The following is a 19,764-nucleotide window of genomic DNA, read 5'->3' on the forward strand; positions in this document are numbered from 1 at the left end:
GCATGAGCCAATAATGCGCTTTAATATTTGCATATTAAATATTTTTAGTATAAGGCTGGGCACCTTGTATTTTTAGTGTGATGCTAAAGATTTAAATATTTTTAGTACAAGGTTGGATGCCTTGTATTAACACTAAAAATACAGGGCACCCAGCCTTGTTCTAAAAATATGTAATATGCAAGTAACATTGAATAAATCTCAAATGTTTTTCAAAGTAATCAGATATGATATACAACATATATCAGCATCAAATTTTGTTGATAAATTGAGTGATCTCTCATTCAAAATCATTGATTCCTACATTTAGTCAAAAATATTTATTGAATACTTAGTTTGGTAGCTTTTGGGCTAGGTGTAGGAGTCAATGGTCAGCCAAAAATGGAAAAAAAAAAAGGGTACAGTTCCTGTCCTCATGTTACTTATAATCTAATAGAGAGTGATGGAAATCATTGAGAATTGAAAGGTTGGTATAAATAAATATACAGCTAAAGTACATGGTGATGCACATGCTGTTATAAGAGGACTTAATGAGAATTGACTTGGTGAGTTAGAGAGGATGACTCTGAGGAAGATATAGTTGAGCTGAGATCTAAAAGTAGAATTTAAGTAAAGCTAGGAGTCCAGCAACAGAAAGCATGGCTGGTGAAAGAGAACATCATCTGTTAATGTCTTGAAGCAAAAAGGGGCATAATACAACACTAAGAAGCTGTGAGGCAGGAGGAAGATGTGGATTGTTCAGAAGACAATGATGACAGTGGCTCAAATCTGTAGGTGTTGCATCATGTATCATTCTCTAAAGTAATACTATGGATTTTAGGCAGAATTCAAAGACAGCTGGAAAGCAATAGAACATCCTATGTAGGAAGCTGTCATCATGATTTCTTGAGGATTTTCTTTTACCATATTATTGGACTTTTATGAAGGAATATGTACAACATGAATTTTAACTATAAAGCATAATAATATAATGAAGATCCATGAGTTCCTCAGCCAACTGAAGAATGAGAACATTACCTGTAACTTGTGTCTACCTATGTGTTCTGGCCTCCCCTACTAGAGGCAAGTGGTAGTTCACTTTTTGAATGCAACACTACATGTCTTCCAGGACTTCCCTTTTTTTCTCTCTCATTTTTCTATTTTTACCATTCATCAAGGTTGGTGTGTATTACAGTGAGGCTCTATTTAATCTGTTTACTACTGTTAATATTCCAGTTTGGGAATATGGTGTCTCCACCATTTTATTAGCATTTCTTTGATTACCAATGAAGGTAAGCATTTTTTCATGTTTATTGGCCATATGTGTTTCTTATATGAAATGCCAGTTCAGTTCTTCTGTCAACTTTTCTACAAGAACCTAATTGATATATAAACACTCTTTGTATATTCATGTATTCTGAATACCAGTCATCCATTGTTTTGCAAGCATCTGAATGTTAAGTGAAAAATGACTTAGAGGGGTACCTGTGGATATGGAGAGATATATGTACATGTATTAGGAAGCATAGTCTTTCCTCTAATGAACAATTATTGTATGATAATAACTTTATAAACATACTTAATATATTTCTTGTGCTAAAACCCAATAGGAGGGAAAATAACTCTTTCCTCACAGAACATGGAATACTGGTTTTCCTTATAACACTACTTCAAGAAAAGTCTGTCTAAATTATCTTCTGAAGAATTCTGTTTTATACATGTAATAGGGGTGGGTTGAAACCTACCCACAATTAAGTGTTATTTTTAAGAAATTATGGCATGCTGATGAAATTGGCTTCAAAGTAATCTTTCACAAAATGAATGCTGTTTTTCATTTGCCTTCTCTTGAAAAATTGTAGAAGGTTGGAAGTGAATATTTATGTCAACTATGAAAGCCATGGCTGTCTTGTGGCACTGGGCATTGTAATATCCTTTTTATGTCATCAATTGTGCACATCTTCCCCAGAGTGAGACTTATTCATACTTTCCTTTAAATATAAAACAAAATATTACAGTAGTTGTTTGTTTAGCACTTGTGATGGGTTAAGAACATAAAGCTTTTCATATTTAATTTTCTTAATCCTTAAAGAGCCTTGCAGTGTAAATATTATCATCCATAGATGGGGGCAGTTAGATCACAAAGCCAATAAGTGGAAGAACCCAGACTCAAACCAATCACATTACTCTCTGAGACATCATTTCAACTAAGGTCTGCTAACGTGTGTTAGGTGTTATCACTGCCAATGCAGGGAGCATTCATAAGCTGAATTTCTTATGTATTAAACTGTGTGTAGATATTATCTCATTTAATTCTCAAGGCTTCCCTTCGAAGTTGTGCCATTTACAACTTCTCTATCGTAGATTCCGTAGACTGTTTTATCTGAGGAACTTCTAAATGTATTCTGAGTTCATTAAAATTTGTCTTCATACATACTTTGTCAAATATTGCATTGATTGATTAATACCTGTGTTAGTTTTATTCCTCTCTTTTAAGAATAATTTAATTCCAGTGTTTTTGGGAAAAATAATGAGGTCTTTGTCTTTCACTTTGTGTGTGTGTGTGTGTGTGTGTGTGTGTGTGCGTGCGTATTGGTGGGGTGCAGTCTTCTCCACATTATTTCCTTGCCTGCTCTTCAGAGCCATGCACTCCTCTCACTGCCCTGTGAACCACATTTTCTTGTTCGTAGATCAGGAGGTCACAGCTTTAAGATCAAGGACTGCACTACTGTTGAGAATGCAAGAAATTCCATAGAAACAGGAAGGCCAATATAGGGTAGGATAGTGCTGGTGATACGTCCCTGTATGTATTGTTCCTTACCTCCTGTGACACCACCTTCCAAAGTTGTGCCTATCTTCACTAAATGATAGTAGAAATATAACAGATGTCACAGAATCTGGGAGTAGCACTTTAAAACAGCAAACTAAATACTACTTTCCCCATTGTCCAGGTGGAAGACCTTTCTCCTACTGAAGTTCATATTGCTATTCAGATGAGTGTCGGTGTTCTCATTTATTTCAATCTCCTTCCCTCTCCTGCTTTTTCCTCTTGTACTTTCTGGGATGCGCCATAAGCTAAGTCCATTACTGAGTTACACACTTTTCCATACCACCCCCCAGCAACATAGTCTTTGCAGAAGCTTTGAAATTACCTCTTGACATTCCATTTTCCCCAGTCTTTCGGTGTGTGTACTTACACCTGCACTGGCATTACTGATTCCATTCTTTTCAGCAGCAAATAGTATTCTAGTAGGTTTTATACTGTATACCGGGGGATTATGGGCTTTACTTCAATGATTGTGTGCCACTGTCCTTTGAGTGTGATTTTATGAGGAACTGATTTATGCTATGTGAATACAGTCATTCAATAAGGAGATGATATTTAAAGCGTGTCTGCTATTTCTTGCTTACTCACCCTCCTCTTAGTTTTGTTCTGAAAGTCAAAAGACTGCTTATTCAGAAAACCAAACAATTACAAGCAGTAAAATCCATTGTCAAGTCCTATTGGTGAGAGGTTGTATAAGTTCTTAAACTCTGAATTTCAGCAAACCCTGTATTTAAAATGGTTGAGGTAGAAGGGTCTGCTGAGTTTGATGTTAGTCAGTGTAGTTCCTGGAATTCAAATACTGGGAGGTTTTAATTAGTCCCCCAAAGAAAACAAATACAGTTTTCTTTATTCCTTACTGTCTGTGGAGTATAGAATCATCTCATAACAAAACCTCAGCAACCCTGTTTATCTTGAGGCTAGGATAGTTGATAAACTCAGAGTGGTTATTGAAGTCACTCTTACATTCAGCATCATTATCAAATATTTACACCTCATCCTTTACTGTTTAAACATTTAAATTTCACCAATGAAGTCAAATGGTCTGGTGAGGATTATTTATACTGGAAAACAGTGCCATGTATCTCAACTCTACATATCTGAAAATTCTTTCAGCATATGCTGCAGAATTACTTTTGCATCCACGTTTGTAGTTCCTGACACATGGTAGAAATGTAACAAATGTCTTTACAATTAATAAAAACAAGGAAAGAATAGATCTGGAATTAGATTGCCATTATGGTAAATGGATATTTGGTTCTAACATTTTCCACAGTCTTGTTTTTTTATAAGACTCTTTACTAAAATCATTGAGACATCATATATTTTTCAAGAGTGTAACAAGTGTGTCATTGTGTTGATGAATAGCATCTTCTGAGTGCATATAACTACTCCTATTGAAATTTGTGTTTCCTGTCTTAAGAAAACTAGGCAAAGGCAACAGGGAGAGAAATTGACATAAACTTCTTGGACAGAGAAAATAAGACGTTCAAATGATTGGACAGCTAGATTATAGCAGATTGACTATATTTTCCCAAAGTAGTTTTCTGAAAATATAGGTGATTATAATGATGGATAGAATGTCACTCCACAAAGATACAGTTGTTATAATAATGTATTGAAATGAGAAATGTACCTTTTTACCCCTGGGAATTCAAATGAGGAAAAATACCTAATCAGGTATATTGTTACTAAACCAAAAGGTTACGGAAACACTAATTATGCTAATACAAGTTTAATGTTAAAATGGGACTATGAGGAGACTAACAGGTACATATCATCACCTCTGTATAGGTCTTGTCTCAGCTGATTAGTAGCTAATCATAAATCTTTGAGGGTAAGACTTAAATTGGGCATCTTTAGTTTGCAGTTTTCATTACCTTTTGAATTTCTAGTTGAGGACTTGGTTTTCTGGGATGCTGGTTGTCATTTTTTTGGATGTCTTGATTCTATTTTGCATAATAGAAAAATATTACCTTAGTAAATTGTTTTTCTAAGGGGATGGGAATGAATGTGGTTATCTGTACCTCAAATATCACATATCCTTGAACTCTTCTCTCCTAAGGCTGTTAACCCCCCATTAAGGCAAATGGACTTGTGCTTCCTCAAAAACAAAACAAAATTTAGGTTCTTTCTAGGATGTGCAAATTTGATTATCATTCCTATCCACGAAAATCAGTGATTTCTGAGCTTTTTATTAATTTTTGATGCATTGGATTCGGCATAATAGGGAGTGGGCAGGAAAATCCCAGTCCTCCCAGATATTCACAAATGATCAGCATGACTTCTCTGGCCACAAAAGATGTCTTTTTATGGAGATATTTTGTTGTAATTTCAGAAGGTGGTTGTTAGTTATCTTGGCTACATTACATTGAGCACATCTGGGATGTGTTCACATGAAGACATTGGCTAAAAGTAGTGTCTTGTGGCCTGGAATTGACTCTGATACTGAAAAGGCTGTAAAGGACATTCCTTGCTTGTCCTCACCCAGCAGAGAGACCTCCCACAGGAGGCGCATCAGGAATGTATTTTGGGTTTGAAGAATCAGCACTGAAGTCAAACTTCTCAACTGTGGTGAAATTCTTTTCGCAATGGCCTAACGTGCTTTTAGTTCGTCCCTAATTTCTGCCATGGCAATTATAGCTCTGAGACAATTATTTGTAACCCTGGCACCAGAATTTCTGACAATGGTTTTACAGTGTCTTTTGAATTAAAGTAATTTGGAGAAATGACTCACATTTAAACTACCACCACTGCACAGAGAGTGCAAACTATAAAAAATGCCCCAAAGCAAACTGGGCCACAGTCCTTGTCTCTCACTCCTTTAGTCAGAACTTGATAGTTGACAAGAGAAGTGAGTTTTTGCTGAACTTGTGATGTAGCAATACCTGAATTTTTTTATTCTTAAATGAAGATCACTAAGACATAACAGAATCTTGTTTTGTTTGTACCCTATTCATCAATCATTTTTAGCACTAAAGTTTGTCTTAGCACAAAACTGAAGTTTGAACCAAGATAGAATTTGTTTCAACTTTAGTTGAAGTTGTAAGGGTACATTTTATATTATGAAGTATATTCATGCTTTAGGGTGACTTTGCCATGTTACCTAATAAGTATATAATTCTAAGGACTGATGAATAGTTAATAAGCTAGGATTTGGGGGCAGTTTATCATTTTTTATTTTTGCCATTTTCTTAATATGCTGGCAATTTATTTTACTTTTGAGGAAAGGCTTGGTATTACATGAGAAAGTGTCTGAAAAAGCACTTTGCAAGTTGTAGCCTGTTCACATGATCTGGATAATATTAATACTAGCAAAGATAATATCAACAATGCACAATTTCTATAGCACTTACTATCTGCTGGGAACTGTTCCAAGTACTTTCAGTAAACTTTAACTATTTAATTATCACAGAAATCCTTTGAGAGTAGATAGTTAACAATTTCATTTGACAGTTTAGGGACTGAGGCCCAGAGTGATGAAGTAACTTGTTTAAGATCCCCAGTTAGTATATGGCGTAGAAGGGATTTGAATCCAGGCAGTGCGGCTTCAGAGTTGAGAACAGAGAAAATAGGAAGCCCCTGCCTTTTCTGTGGCATTCTGAATATTGCATAGTGAGGAAATAGATGCTTCCAATGGGCTATAACTGAGTAAGGAGAATGTTGCTCATTTGATTTTCATGTCTGTGAATCTGATAGGCATCTGTGATTTTATCTGCTGAAGGGAATTCAAAAATAATCACAAATATAATGCTTATTTTTGATTTGGTGTTACATAATTCTACTCTTTGGTTGGTTTTAAATAGTTTTATTATTCTAGCAGCAAAAAAGGGCATTTTAAAAAGTAAATGGTAAAATTTTCTATTTCGTGTTGAAAAAAACTTATTTGTTTATCTCTTGGTTGGGTTCTTACAGTAGTGTGATAAAAAGGTGTAATTAAAGACTCTTCCAGGGCCAGGTGCAGTGGTTCATGTCTCTAATCCCAGAGCTTTGGGAGGCCAAGGTGAGAGGATTGCTTGAGGCCAGGAGTGTGCAGTTGCAATGAGCTATGAATGTGCCACTGTACTACAGCCTTGGCAACATAGCAAGACCCTGTCTCTACATAATGATCATAATACTAATAAATCAAAGATTCTTGCAGAGACTAAAAAGAGAGCTAGTTCACAAGGGTTCAGTCCTCTTCACAACAGGTTCCCTTTCAGGCAGTGATGCTGACTTGTGCAATTTCAACAAAAAAGCCTGAATTTTCACATTGTCAGCTTTGGTTATTACAAGTGGGCCAACTATCTTCTACGGGGTTAGAGTGAGTGGTCTGTAGAGGCGAGATCCATGAATAGTACAACAAACTGAGCTACCCTTTAAAAAAAAATAGTGCTTCAGTTAATATGACCTCACATTTTTCTCCCCAACTTATAACTTCAACCCTGTAGTTTATGGGTCTAAAAGATTTTTCGTAGCATCTCCTTCTACTATAATGGGAGTCATAGTAAATGCCCAAAGACGTTGACTCTAAAGAAATGCTTTATTTTGTTTTTCCTTTACTTTTGTAAGAAATATTCTTTGGCCAAATGAAATTAATTCAACTCAAAGGACTTTCTCTTTAACAAAAGATAAAGTAAGAACTATTTTCATTTCATATGTTTCTTCTAGGTGCTGTACTTAAGTTTTATAAGGGATAGAAGATACTAGATTTGTATTCTTTGGCAGAATAAAATCTTATACCTCGCTATTTCTTTTGAGACTAGTCATCACTTTTACTTACCTATACCCCATTATGAAAAGGTCTTAAAGAAAGAAAACATGAAATAGGAAGCAGAAATAAATGTCTGTTTTCTAAGAATTTAAGTACCAATAAATAAAAGTCGCTATAAGGATAAGCAAACTCCAGACATTATGAGTGTCTATTAGAATTCTTGGCACTGGCCGCGTGCGGTGGCTAATCCCTGTAATTCTAGCACTTTGGGAGGTTGAGGTGGGCAGATTGCCTGAGGTCAAGAGTTTGAGACCAGTCTGGTCAACATGGTGAAACCCCGTCTCTACTAAAAGTACAAAAAAATTTAGCTGGGTGTGGTGGCATGCACCTGTAATCCCAGCTACTCAGGAGGCTGTGGCAGGGTAATTGCTTGAACCAGGGAGGTGAAGGTTGCAGTGAGCTGAGATTGCACCACTGCACTCCAGACTGGGTGACAGAGTGAGACCTTGTCTCAAAAATTCTGGCACTATGACATTTAGGACATGTTAGTTGAGCATTAACTATGCATAATACAGGTCTGTTTGATGATCACATAAGTTAGTAGAGAGGCTATGGTATGTGGAACCTCCTCAGTCAACTGCTTCCTCTTATGCTTTCAGAAGACCTGGTGGATGTTTATATTATTGTGCTCATGTCATTGTAAACTCTTTGAGGGGAGGGTCATATCTTATTGACTTAGGATGGTGCCTAAAACAATTGGTACCTAATGAATATTTGTAGAATGCAGAGGGAAGATAGAACCTCTTCATGAGTAAGATGAAAGAAGATCATTTCAGGCAATGAATAGAATATGAGTAAAGGAAAGACATAGAAGGCTTTGGTTGAGAAATGATCATATGGTTCAATTTGGTTAAAATATTATTAGGAAGACACCATTGGAAACTACAGCTGAAAAGATAGAATAGGTAGGATTTCATGTTATTTGCCATTTCAAATTATTATCAAGTTGGGGTTGGATAGTAGGTGATCCCTTAAATTTGGAGCTTACATGACCAGAATGGATGTGATCTTCTTAAAAGAAATTAAAATTAAGGGGAAAACATTTGAAAGAGAAGGAATATTCTGTTTTGAAAATTGAGTTTGAGATACCAGTGGAACCTCAAGACACAGGTAAGGAAATACAAGCAGAAACAGAATGAGAAGCTTAGGAAAGCAAGGCCCAGGCTAGAGGAAACCTATCTGGCAGGCAGAGCAGCAGAAGTGATTGTGCAGCTAAGGATCGGATGAAATTGCCAGCCAGGAGAGGAGCACAACAAAAGAACTGAGGACAATACCTGAAGAACTTGAGGGAGAATAACTAAAATATGACAAAGTGAAGGAGGAATGAGAGCTACATGTCACAGCATGAAGGTTGGGTGCAGCATGGCATGAGGAAATGGCTGGATTTTGTAGTCAAGAGTTGAGTCAGGTGTTACTCAATCACCTGTTAACTGCATCATCTGCAGCCACCTACCTAAGCTCTTGGGCCACAGTTTCCTTACCTGCAAGGTGGGAATAGCAACTCTGTAGTTGTTGTGTTAATTTAAATAGCTTAAACAAGTATTCCTTAAATAATGCTTTGAATCACTTTTTTAATTGAAATAATACACCAATAAAAGAGAATATTTGGAGTTATCCATGTTTCTTATGTACATACAAGCAATTATATTATGTAATGTATCATTTTACAAATATCCTGTAATCAGTACAAAATTGAAGACTTAGGAATTTTTGGATTATGAAATTTGTAGAGGAATACACTGTCTTTTCCTATGGTCTTCTGAATAAAGCATTTTGGAATTTAAATATAATTTAGTCCGTTTTATCAAGCTTAATTTTTTGAGCACCTGCTCTGTTCCCAGCTCTTTTCTGGCTCCTTTAACTAAACTCCTCCACCTAAGCCCTTTGCTTTCCAATTCTTAGGTGTTTATTATTCTGAGTCTTCTTTAGGCAACTGATACTCCCCCAACTCTGGGAACTTCAGCTTTTGAGGCAATCTTAAATTTATAGCATTTGGGATTTTTCAAATACATTCTATTGAGCATACTCTGATTTTTTATTTTTGGCCATATCAAATTATTTTAAAACTCTTTAAATTGAATTATGATTAATTAACATACAAAAAGCTGTATATATTTAATCTGTGCAACTTGATGAGTCTGGAGATAAGCATATACTGTGAAACCATCACTACAATATATGCCATAAACCTGTTCATCACCTCCAAAAAGCTGCTTCCACCCTCTTTATTTATTATGAGAAGCAAAATTATTATTTTATTGGAATGCATTACTAAATTTTTGCCTCAGAAAATAATATCTGGTATGAAGTTAATTTTTCCATGTCTCAACATCATTCACAAAATGCATTTAAGGCATTTAACATTCTGACATTTTTCACTTTTATTAGAAAAGGAAACAATGACTCTTTGTTATCCTTCTTATTAGGGTAACACATTAAGAAAGATACTTCTGAATCGATACTTTAAAGGTGATTATAATGTTGGTATGAATGGACACCTGTCAGGAGCCTACTCAAAAACTGCACAGGTGGGAGGTAAGTCCTGTAATTTTTTTTTTCTTACTTTAGAATTCTCATGACATATCTTCATGTCAGTGTTACTCTAGTATTTTACTTAAATGGAAGATATATTAAAAAGTCATTTAAAAATCACCATTAAAAACGTTCGTATAGTACAGGAGTGGTGTCTCATGTCTGTAATCTCAGCACTTTGGGAGGCTGAGGCTGGCGAATAGCGGATCATGAGGTCAGGAGATCAAGACCATCGTGCCTAACACAGTGAAACCTCATCTCTACTAAAAATACAAAAAAAAGAAAGAAAAAAAGAAAAAATTAGCCAGGTGTGGGGCACATGCCTGTAGTCCCAGCTACTCGGGAGGCTGAGGCAGGAGAATCACTTGAACCCAGGAAGTGAAGATTGCAGTGATCCAAGATTGTGCCATGCCAGCCTGGGTGACAGAGTGAGACTTCATCTCAAAAAAAAAAAAAAAAAGAAAAAAATCCTTTCATACAACTTGAGTTCATAAAACAACAAATTTGAACATCAGACTTGATTTTGCTTTTTGACTTTGAAAAAATAGTTAAACTAAGTTATAATCTGTTAATATATAAATTAAGGGCAAAATAAAGCTAGTTTTTTTTCTATTTTTAAGAAAAACATTTAATCACTTGTCAAACATTTAATAACATGTTCTATTTTTACAAATGTTGATATTTTTAAGCTCAAGCACTGTTTTTTTTTTTTTGAGACAGGTCTCATTCTGTCACACAGGCTGGAGTGCAGTGGTACAATCTTGACTCACTGCAACTTCTGCCTCCTAGGTTCAAGCAATTCTCCTGCCTCAGTTTCCCAAGTAGCTGGGATTACAGTCATGCACCACCACGCCTGGCTAATTGTTGTATTTTTAGTAGAATTGGAGTTTCACCCTGTTGGCCAGGCTGGTCTCAAACTCCTGACCTCAAGTGATCCACACCCACCTTGGCTTCTCAAAGTGCTGGGATTATAGGTGTGAGCCAACATGTCCAGCCTCAAGCTTCAATTATATTTAACTTTGTAGGGAAAAATCTCAAGATTAAGATTTTTATGGTTTAAAAATTTGAAAATCTTACATGCTAATAATGTCTACAATTAAAGTTTATTTATTTATTTTTCCTAATCACAGGAAGCTTCTCTGGACAAGATTCAGATAAGATGGGGATATCAATGTCAGACATTCAGTGTCTGCTGGATAAAGAAGGTGCATCGGAACTTGTCATCGATGTTATAGTGAACACCAAAAATGACAGAATTTTTTCGGAAGGCATTTTCCTCGGCATTGCCTTGCTTGAAGGAGGAAACACACAAACACAGGTACTTGTTCATCAATCATGGGCATTACAATTTATTATTGGTATTTCTTGTTTGCTTGTCACAGAAAGCAAGTAAAATTAATGTGTTTCTTTTAGCTCTTATGACTATCTAAAAAAAAATCCATGTATCACACTTTCCTTATAAATGTATTCGATTTGCTGTAGAAACTACAGAGCTTCACAATTTATTCAATCAAGCATAACATTCCTCTGAAACATCCTTCTGACATTATTCCAGGAATACCACAACAGTGAGCAATATGCTCACCTGCACACATTAGGCCACTATTTCCAGAGGGCATATATTTTCTTTTGAAACTTCTGCCAAGTTGCCCATGCTGTGTGAGTCTGAGAGCTGGGGAGTGTTCTCAGATGACAGACATTGTCCTCCAGTCTTTCTTTTTCTTTTGTTATTATGGTTAAATAATAATAATTGTACATATTTATAGGGTACAGTGTGATATTTTGATACATGTATACAATATGTAATGATCAAATCAGGGTAATTAGCACATCCTTCACCTAAACCTTTATCATTTTTTGTGTTGGGAGCACTCGAAATTCACTTTTCTAGCTATTTGACAAAATACAATCAGTTGTTAATATGACCACCCTACCAAGGATTGGAACACAGGAATTTATTTTTCCTATATAGCTGTCTGTTTTGCTGCTAGGTAGCCTGCTCTTTCTAGGTTTGCCTTGGTCAGTAAAGAAAACTATCTATTTACAACTAAGTGTATAGTTAGAAATTCCAAAAGCCATTTTCTTGACTCATGGCCAGCAGAAGCCATGTCTAATTTGAAAGTGGGATATTGTGCTTCATTTAACCATTAAATCCATTGAACAATGGGAATATTACCATAAAACACATCCAGTCATAGTGGCTTTAGGAATAAAGGCCTCACGAGCAGCAAGTGGCATGAGGTGACAAAAACAACCCTAAATCAGTAATACTGTGTTGAGAAAAGAAAGTGTTTAAAATTCTCATGATGCTGTAGCTGCAGCACGTTCCTCTGAGGGAAGTTGAAGATGGAGGTGATGGAGGAAGTTGAGTAGATTTTCTTGGAAATTGTCTTTTCTGACCAGGCGTTCAGTTGGGACTTTTAAAAATTTTAACTTTTAATTGACAAATACTCTTTATGTTTATTTATGGGGTACAATTGATGCTTTGATGTATTTATACATTGCATAATGATCAGTTCAAGATAACTACCATATTCATCACCTGAAATATTTATCATTTGCTTGTAGTGAGAACATTTAAAATTCTTTCAGCTGTTTTGAAATATATAACATATTATTAAGTATCATCGCCTTGCTGTGCAGTAGAATGCCAGAACTTGCTCCTCCTGTTTAGCTGAAAATGAACTCTTTGACCAGTGTTCTACTGTCTACTTCTATGACTTCAACATTTTTAGATTCCACGTTTAAGTGATATGTGGCATTTGTCTCCGTGTGCCTGGCTTATTTCACTTATCAATGGATGAATGGTTTTAAAAATGTGGTATATAAACATGATAGATACTATTCAGACTTAAACCAGGAAGTTCCGTCAACTGGGACTTTATAGAGAAAATCCAGGCAACCACATAACATTAGATAGAGGCTTGTTCAGTGGATAGAATTGAAGGATTTTTTTTTTTTTTGATGGTGGGGTTGCATCTCTAGAAAAAGTTCTTAGGATTACAGCAGTTTCTAGATTTCTGTTTCTAGGCCACTAAGGGTCACCAGATGAGATCATCCTTCATCTTTCGCTTACTTGTATCCTCAAATTGCTGGGGAATAAGCCAGCTCCCATCAGAAACTGCATGTTCTACTTATAAATTCCTGTCAAGTTGTTACCCTAGATCTCTTCACAACCGAAATATTTTTCAGTCCTTCTTTACATGATTTTCTGTGGCATTTGCCACGTGACTTTTTCTTTCTTCTCAAAACCTTTTCTGCCTAGGTCCTGGGACACCACCCTCTCCAGCTTGTCTTCCCACCTCCTACCATTTCTTCTTAGTCTTCTGCAAAGGTTCTTCTTCCTTTGCATAACTCTTGAATCCTGACACCTCCCAAGTTTCTTCAGACTCTTTCTTCTCACTCTGTTTGTTCCCCAGCCTGACCTCATTCATTTCCACACCTTTAACAGTTCACTTGGATGCTTCTGAACTTACTGACATTCTAGACTCTGTATCCAACTGTCTTCTGAATATTTAGTGGGATGTGTACAAGTGGCTTACACTCAACATGTCTTACATGGAATCCACTGTTGTTCTGCATTCACCCACTGCTCCTTTTGCCATTGCCTGTCTCAGTGACTGGCACTCCGTCTATCCAGTTATCTGACAGAAAATTATAGTCAGCCTTGACCTTAACTTATCCACCCTTACTTACCCTATTCCTGAACATCCCACTGATGACCAACTTATGTGATTCTGCCCCCTTAATATCCCTCATATCCATACTCTATATTTCAATTCCTGCTTTGCCAGCTCTCATACAGATCCTTCTTATCTTTTTCTGGACAGTGGCAAGTAGTCTTCCAAGAAGTGTCCCTGCTTCCAGTATTGCCCTTCTCCCAATCATTCTCCCATGTTGCCTTCAAAGATGCCATTCCAAAAACATGCTATTCCTCTGCTTAAAATATGTCACCTGCCCTATAAAGACAAACTCCCTGCTATAGTTCATAAGATCCTTCATGATTTAGTCTCTTCAAATTTTCCAACTTTCCCTTCTTCTTCCACTTCTTGCCTCCTCCATCCTTTCTCTTGCGCATCAGCTACACTTAGCTCTTTGTCATTACTCAAATGTGTTGTGTTATTTCTCATGCTGCTTTCCCCTTTTTTGAGGATTCAACTCAATGCACTTCTCCTAGATACCATGTTAGGTTCCAAATCTCACTGGGTAGAATTGATTACTGCTTACTATGTGCCCCTGTTATAACCTGTGGACATCTTCAGTGACATTTCTGCCTTTTTATTTTTTGAGACAGAGTTTCACTCTTGTTGCCCAGGCTGGAGGGCCATGGCGCGATCTCAGCTCACTGCAACCTCTGCCTCCTGGGTTCAAGTGATTCTCTTGCCTCAGCCTCTTAAGTAGCTGGGATTACAGGAGCCCACCACCACATCTGGCTAATTTTTGGGATTTTTAAGTAGAGATGGGGTTTCATCCTGTTAGCCAGGCTGGTTTCCAACTCCTGACCTCAGGTGATCCACCTGCCTTGGCCTCCCAAAGTGCTTAGATATGTAGGCATGAGCCATGACACCCACCCATTTCTGCCACTTTATTGTGCCTCTTCATTGTGCATCAGGCTCTGTCTAGTAAAGTATAAATCCTTAAAGGTTGAAACTACATTTATTTATCTTTGTACCCCTTGTGTCTTGCCCATTGATTGGGGTTCAATCAATATGTAGGACTGAATGGATCTACAAATGAATGGTCCCAATCAAATTATTTCTTCTTCACAAAGTCTTCCCTAGCTGTCTGGGGCATTTGGTGTCCATTCCCTTATCTCAGCTCCCATGCACTTATTTCTTTAATCCCCACTTGGCACTTTACATGTGCTTCTTTGTTTTGTTGTAATTTGTATTACACCCTGCCTCTCCAATTGAATTTCAACTTCCTTAATGTAGGGGATCATATCCTATTCTTTTATGTCTATAGTGCTTTATAGCCATTCAACAAATATTTGTTCATGAAATAACATTAAATGACTTGTATATGAAAATCTTCTTCCTAGATGGATTATGACAATAGGGACCAACAACCTTCCTCTATTCAGATATCTCACATTGTATAACCCAGATGTCAGCTATGTGCCCTTGGATCTAAGGGGTCTAGTTGAGATTAGCTCTAATCTTTTATTTTGTAATTGCATTTTAGGTTTGGGGGTACATGTGTAGAACATGCAAGATTGTTGCATAGGTACACATATGGCAGTGTGATGTGCTGCCTTTCTCCCCATCACCTTTATCTGGCATTTCTCCCCATGCTCTCTCTCCCAACTCCCCACCCCCCGCCATCCCTCCGCTATTTCCCCCGACAGACCCCTAGTATATGATGCTCCCCTCCCTGTATCCTGGAGAGGGTGTGGAGAAATAGAAACACTTTTACACTGTTGGTTGGAGTGTAAATTAGTTCAACCATTGTGGAAGACAGTGTGGCGATTCCTCAAGGACCTAGACATAGAAATTCCATTTGACCCATCAATCCCATTACTGGGTATATATCCAAAGGTTTATAAATCATTCTACTCTAAGAACACATGCACATGAATGTTCATAGCTCTAATCTTATTCCTTGCCCTATAGCAGTCTAAAGTACACTCTTCCCCAAGACACTTGCCAGTTCCCTGGGGGTTGCACATTCTCACTGTCTCCTTAGCCACAAAAGTCTTGCTTTCTCAGTGCATAGATTTTTGGCTCCCCTGCTTCTGTCATACTGAGATATGATTGTTGCTCCTTCCTTAATTTCTTCCTTTCTAACTATGTTAATCTGATGTATATATGTTCTGTACCTTATTAAAGATCGACTGAGGGGGCGGATACAAGAGGTACTTATATTACAATCTCAAATTGAACCTATTAATAGCAATAAGAAAAATAATGCCTACTAAATATGAGTCATTATTCTTTGTGATTTATATGTATTAACTTGGCTAATATTCAAACAACCTGTGAGGTAACTCATATGTTATCCAATCTTACTGAAGAAGAAACTGAGATAGACCCAACCTTGCATCACTAGTTAGAGAGAGAGCTGGGTTTCAAACCTATGTGGCCTGGCTCCAGATTCTGTGCTCTTAGATGCAACTAGCATCTCTTTTCTAGAAATTACCATCTCCCTCCTCACCCCTAGGACATTTCACTTGAGGAATCACCCTGCCTCGTGCTCTTGTCTTCCTCCATTCTCAGTTCCCCTCCCTTTTCTGCCTCTTCCACTTCTCTGTCACACATATCTGTTTATCCATCCCCCTTAGCTCCATAACCCTTAGAGTTTCTTTCCCCTTACACTCTGTGAAGCTAATGGAAGTAGTTTCCTAAGCAAAACCATCTCTTTAGTGAGAGGAATCCTTATGCTACTTGTTGAGATTATATAAACATATATGAAACCTACTTTTCCTTTTAAAAATCATGTTGTTCAGCATTGTAGATTCCTGGTTCTTAAAAGGTGTTATCTATGTAAATAATCTAGCGTTTTGATCATAAGAGGTTGTTTTATATATTTAGTGATTTAGAGTTATCTAGTTTTAAATCCTAGCTCTAACCTTACTAGTTGTACAACATTGGGCAAGTCACTTATCTTTACTAAACCTCATTTTATGAATCTATAAAATGGAACTAAGGGCACTCTATTCATCACACTGTTGAATTGAAAGTCTATGAAGTGATATATATGGAATAACTACATAAATTAATTGTTTTAATAGAGCCACAGAGTTCCCATAACTCCTCATTAATATATTGGAAACTCCTTCCACCTTCTAACCTCATTATATTGAAAATATTAGGGCTTTAGCATCCGCTTAATTCATGGGATTGTAGAGGTCTGTGGATGCTACATTTATTGTTTGAATTAACAAAACCAGCTTGACTGTTCTACTGTGGTTGCTATGGTTACCGTGACTTTTTGGCCTTCTTTCTTGAGAGTTGCTCACCCTCTGTGTAGGAGCTTACCCTTGTAGGTGTGCAGCGGACATCTAAGGCTTTATGAGACACACTGTGTATATACATTGCCCATAGAGAAAATTGCAGGATTGGCAACCATTTCAAGACCTCATGTCATTAGAGTCTCACTTAACAGATCCCAAGACCTGTGGGTCGTGGTTCCAGGAATTCTTAAAGGAAAGCATATCCTGGAGGCAAACTCACCAAGATTGGCTGTTTAAATGTTCTTATATTGGAGTAAGGCCAGTTCTGCTTGATTTGGAAATTATTTTTCTTATGTTTTCTTCATACTATCTCTCCTCAAGCTTATATAACTCTCTTTTAATCACTACAGTTAGGGCTATTATCTTTATTAATTTACAAATGCTATTTCTATTGTTTGCCTTGTGTCTGTCTCATAATCTCAGTAGTAATAACTTATAATTTCCCGACCCACTTCAAATCCTATCTTCTCTGGAATATGTTATCTTTCCTACCTCCTACTGCTTATCCAGGACACTTCCATAAGGCATTGAGCAGACAATGATTAGAGTAAATCTTCCCAAGGATGAGTATTTCCACATCCTATAAAGATACATTTATGGTACTTTTGGTTCTGAACCATTTCTACATCATTATTCACTGTATTTATTTTAAGATGGATTTGTCTGAGACCCCATGCAAAGCAATGTAGCTAATGAGGAACCAAAAGAAGTTGGTACCCGTTTATCAGTGGGATCCCATGAGTGAGGCTACCATGGTAACACTTTCCAAATTAAATGTGCTGTAATTTAGATAAAGAGAAAAATAGCCCTTTGTAACTTTCCGTAAACTCATGATTATACAGGATGATCATTGTATTGAAAACTGTTTCCACTTTAGATCACAAACTCATGAGAGCAAGGATTGTGGTTGGTTTCCATTTTTGTCGTATCCCTGTGAACAGAGAGCTTGGCACATAGTAGGCACTCAATATATACATGTTGAATCAATGCATGACTTTATAATAATATATAAATCAAAGAATTCTTTCCATAAAACTTCTTACAATGTCCCTGTTAAGTTTTTTAAAATATATAACCAGTAAGGATAAATTAAACAGCATATAAAAATATGTTGGAGTTTAGTGGAAAGTGTTAAGTAAATATCAGCTATTATTAGTACACATTAAATAGTATAAGAAACTGGCAAAGGCTGTCAATTTATGAAATAATAATGGGTAGTACATTAAGTGTGTGCTTTTACCTATAATGCTTATGTTTATTTCAAGCAGAAAAGCACTATTTGTCTCCCCTTGGGTATTGATTTCTTAAAATATGTTTTCTTGCAGTACTCCTTCTACCAGCAGTTGCATGAGCAAAAAAAGTCAGAAAAATTCTTTAAAGTTCTCTATGATCGAATGAAGGCTGCTCAGAAAGAAATAAGATCAACAGTGACAGTGAATACCATAGATTTAGGTAGCAAAAAAAGGGACGATGACAATGAATTGATGACATCTGGTCCACGAATGAGAGGTAAAGAAGTATTTGAGTATTTGGGAGAACAGAGTGAGAGAAAAGAGGGGAATATCATTTAAATCTCACATTTGCCGTCTCTCTTCTCTTGATTTAATTATCCCCACTGTGGCTCTGATCATTCATAAAGAATTTTAGTCATGGGTTAACCCTAAAATGGCTCTGCAGGACTAAACTTAAATGAGACGTAATCAGTGCAAAGCAACCAGTGACATGAAAAGTGTTTGATTTTATTGTGGCATGCATGGTAAAGAATAGCTGCCCTAAATCTTTTAAGTGACGATGAAAATAAAACTTTAAAAACAGATATTATCACATCAAACTCCAAGGAAAGATTGTTGGTATTCAGAATGACAAAATCATCAATGTATTAAATACAAATCATAAAGACATTAACATTTTGAAGTTTGTCACATTTTCCTGCCTTTTTCAATATGAAATATATATATATGAGTGTGTGTATGTGTGTGTGTGTGTGTGTGTGTATATATCAGAAAGACATGAGTCCTTTTAAAATTTGCTAAACATTGAGATCTTTTTTATGACCCATTGCAGATTTAACTTTTAAGTGCTGTCTGAAATCCTTTTTGGAAATTGTTGTGCCTTTGCCAGATTATTTTTAATTCAATTGTTAGAGAATGTGGGTAGCTGGTTGTCTTTTAAAAAAAAATTAGCAAAAGCAAATTGGTTCAGAAATACAAAAGTATTGCTTTGTTTACAGTAAGAGATTCAACACTACATTTAAAAGAAGGAATGAAAGGGCAATTAACAGAAGCTTCTTCAGCAACATCCAAAGCATATTGTGTATACAGAAGAGAAATGGATCCAGAAATAGACATTATGTGCACAGGACCAGAAGCGGGAAATACTGAGGAAAAATCTGCAGAGGAAGTAACAATGAGTCCTGCAATTGCCATCATGCAGCCAATACTGAGATTTCTTCAGTTACTGTGTGAGAATCACAACCGGGAATTGCAGGTATTTGTTCTGTTTTGTGTGAAAGCTGAGAATACAACCTATGGTTATAAGTAGTTAAATTCAAATAAAGCCAACAGGTAGTTTTGGAGAGAGTTTTGGAAGGATGATCAATAAAAGCAATAGTGCTCATCTGAAATGGGAAGAAACTTTGGTATCAGTGAAGAAAAGTAAGAAAATCCCTTTATACAGGAAAAAAAAATCAGGCTCTTATAGCATCATCCTGTGTTTCATCAATATTTTTAG

General features: G+C 36.5%; 1 protein-coding gene across 8 annotated transcripts in view; it reads left to right on the forward strand.

Moving 5' to 3' along the window:
* The window catches only part of ITPR2 (inositol 1,4,5-trisphosphate receptor type 2), a 529,604-nt gene that overhangs the window by 352,795 nt on the left and 157,045 nt on the right, over nucleotides 1-19,764 (forward strand). For all 8 annotated transcript variants that reach the window (XR_013522736.1, XM_054238248.2, XM_078339073.1 and 5 more), the window contains 4 exons: nucleotides 9,977-10,085; nucleotides 11,213-11,400; nucleotides 18,360-18,543; nucleotides 19,265-19,521. Coding sequence is in view for 7 of the 8 variants with exons in the window: in XM_054238248.2 (XP_054094223.1) it covers nucleotides 9,977-10,085; nucleotides 11,213-11,400; nucleotides 18,360-18,543; nucleotides 19,265-19,521 (738 nt within the window). In the remaining variant the exon portion in view is untranslated. The remainder of the gene's footprint in view (nucleotides 1-9,976; nucleotides 10,086-11,212; nucleotides 11,401-18,359; nucleotides 18,544-19,264; nucleotides 19,522-19,764) is intronic.

The sequence above is a fragment of the Callithrix jacchus genome, chromosome 9 (genome assembly GCF_049354715.1).
Source record: "Callithrix jacchus isolate 240 chromosome 9, calJac240_pri, whole genome shotgun sequence".
Classification (NCBI taxonomy): Eukaryota; Metazoa; Chordata; class Mammalia; order Primates; family Cebidae; genus Callithrix; species Callithrix jacchus.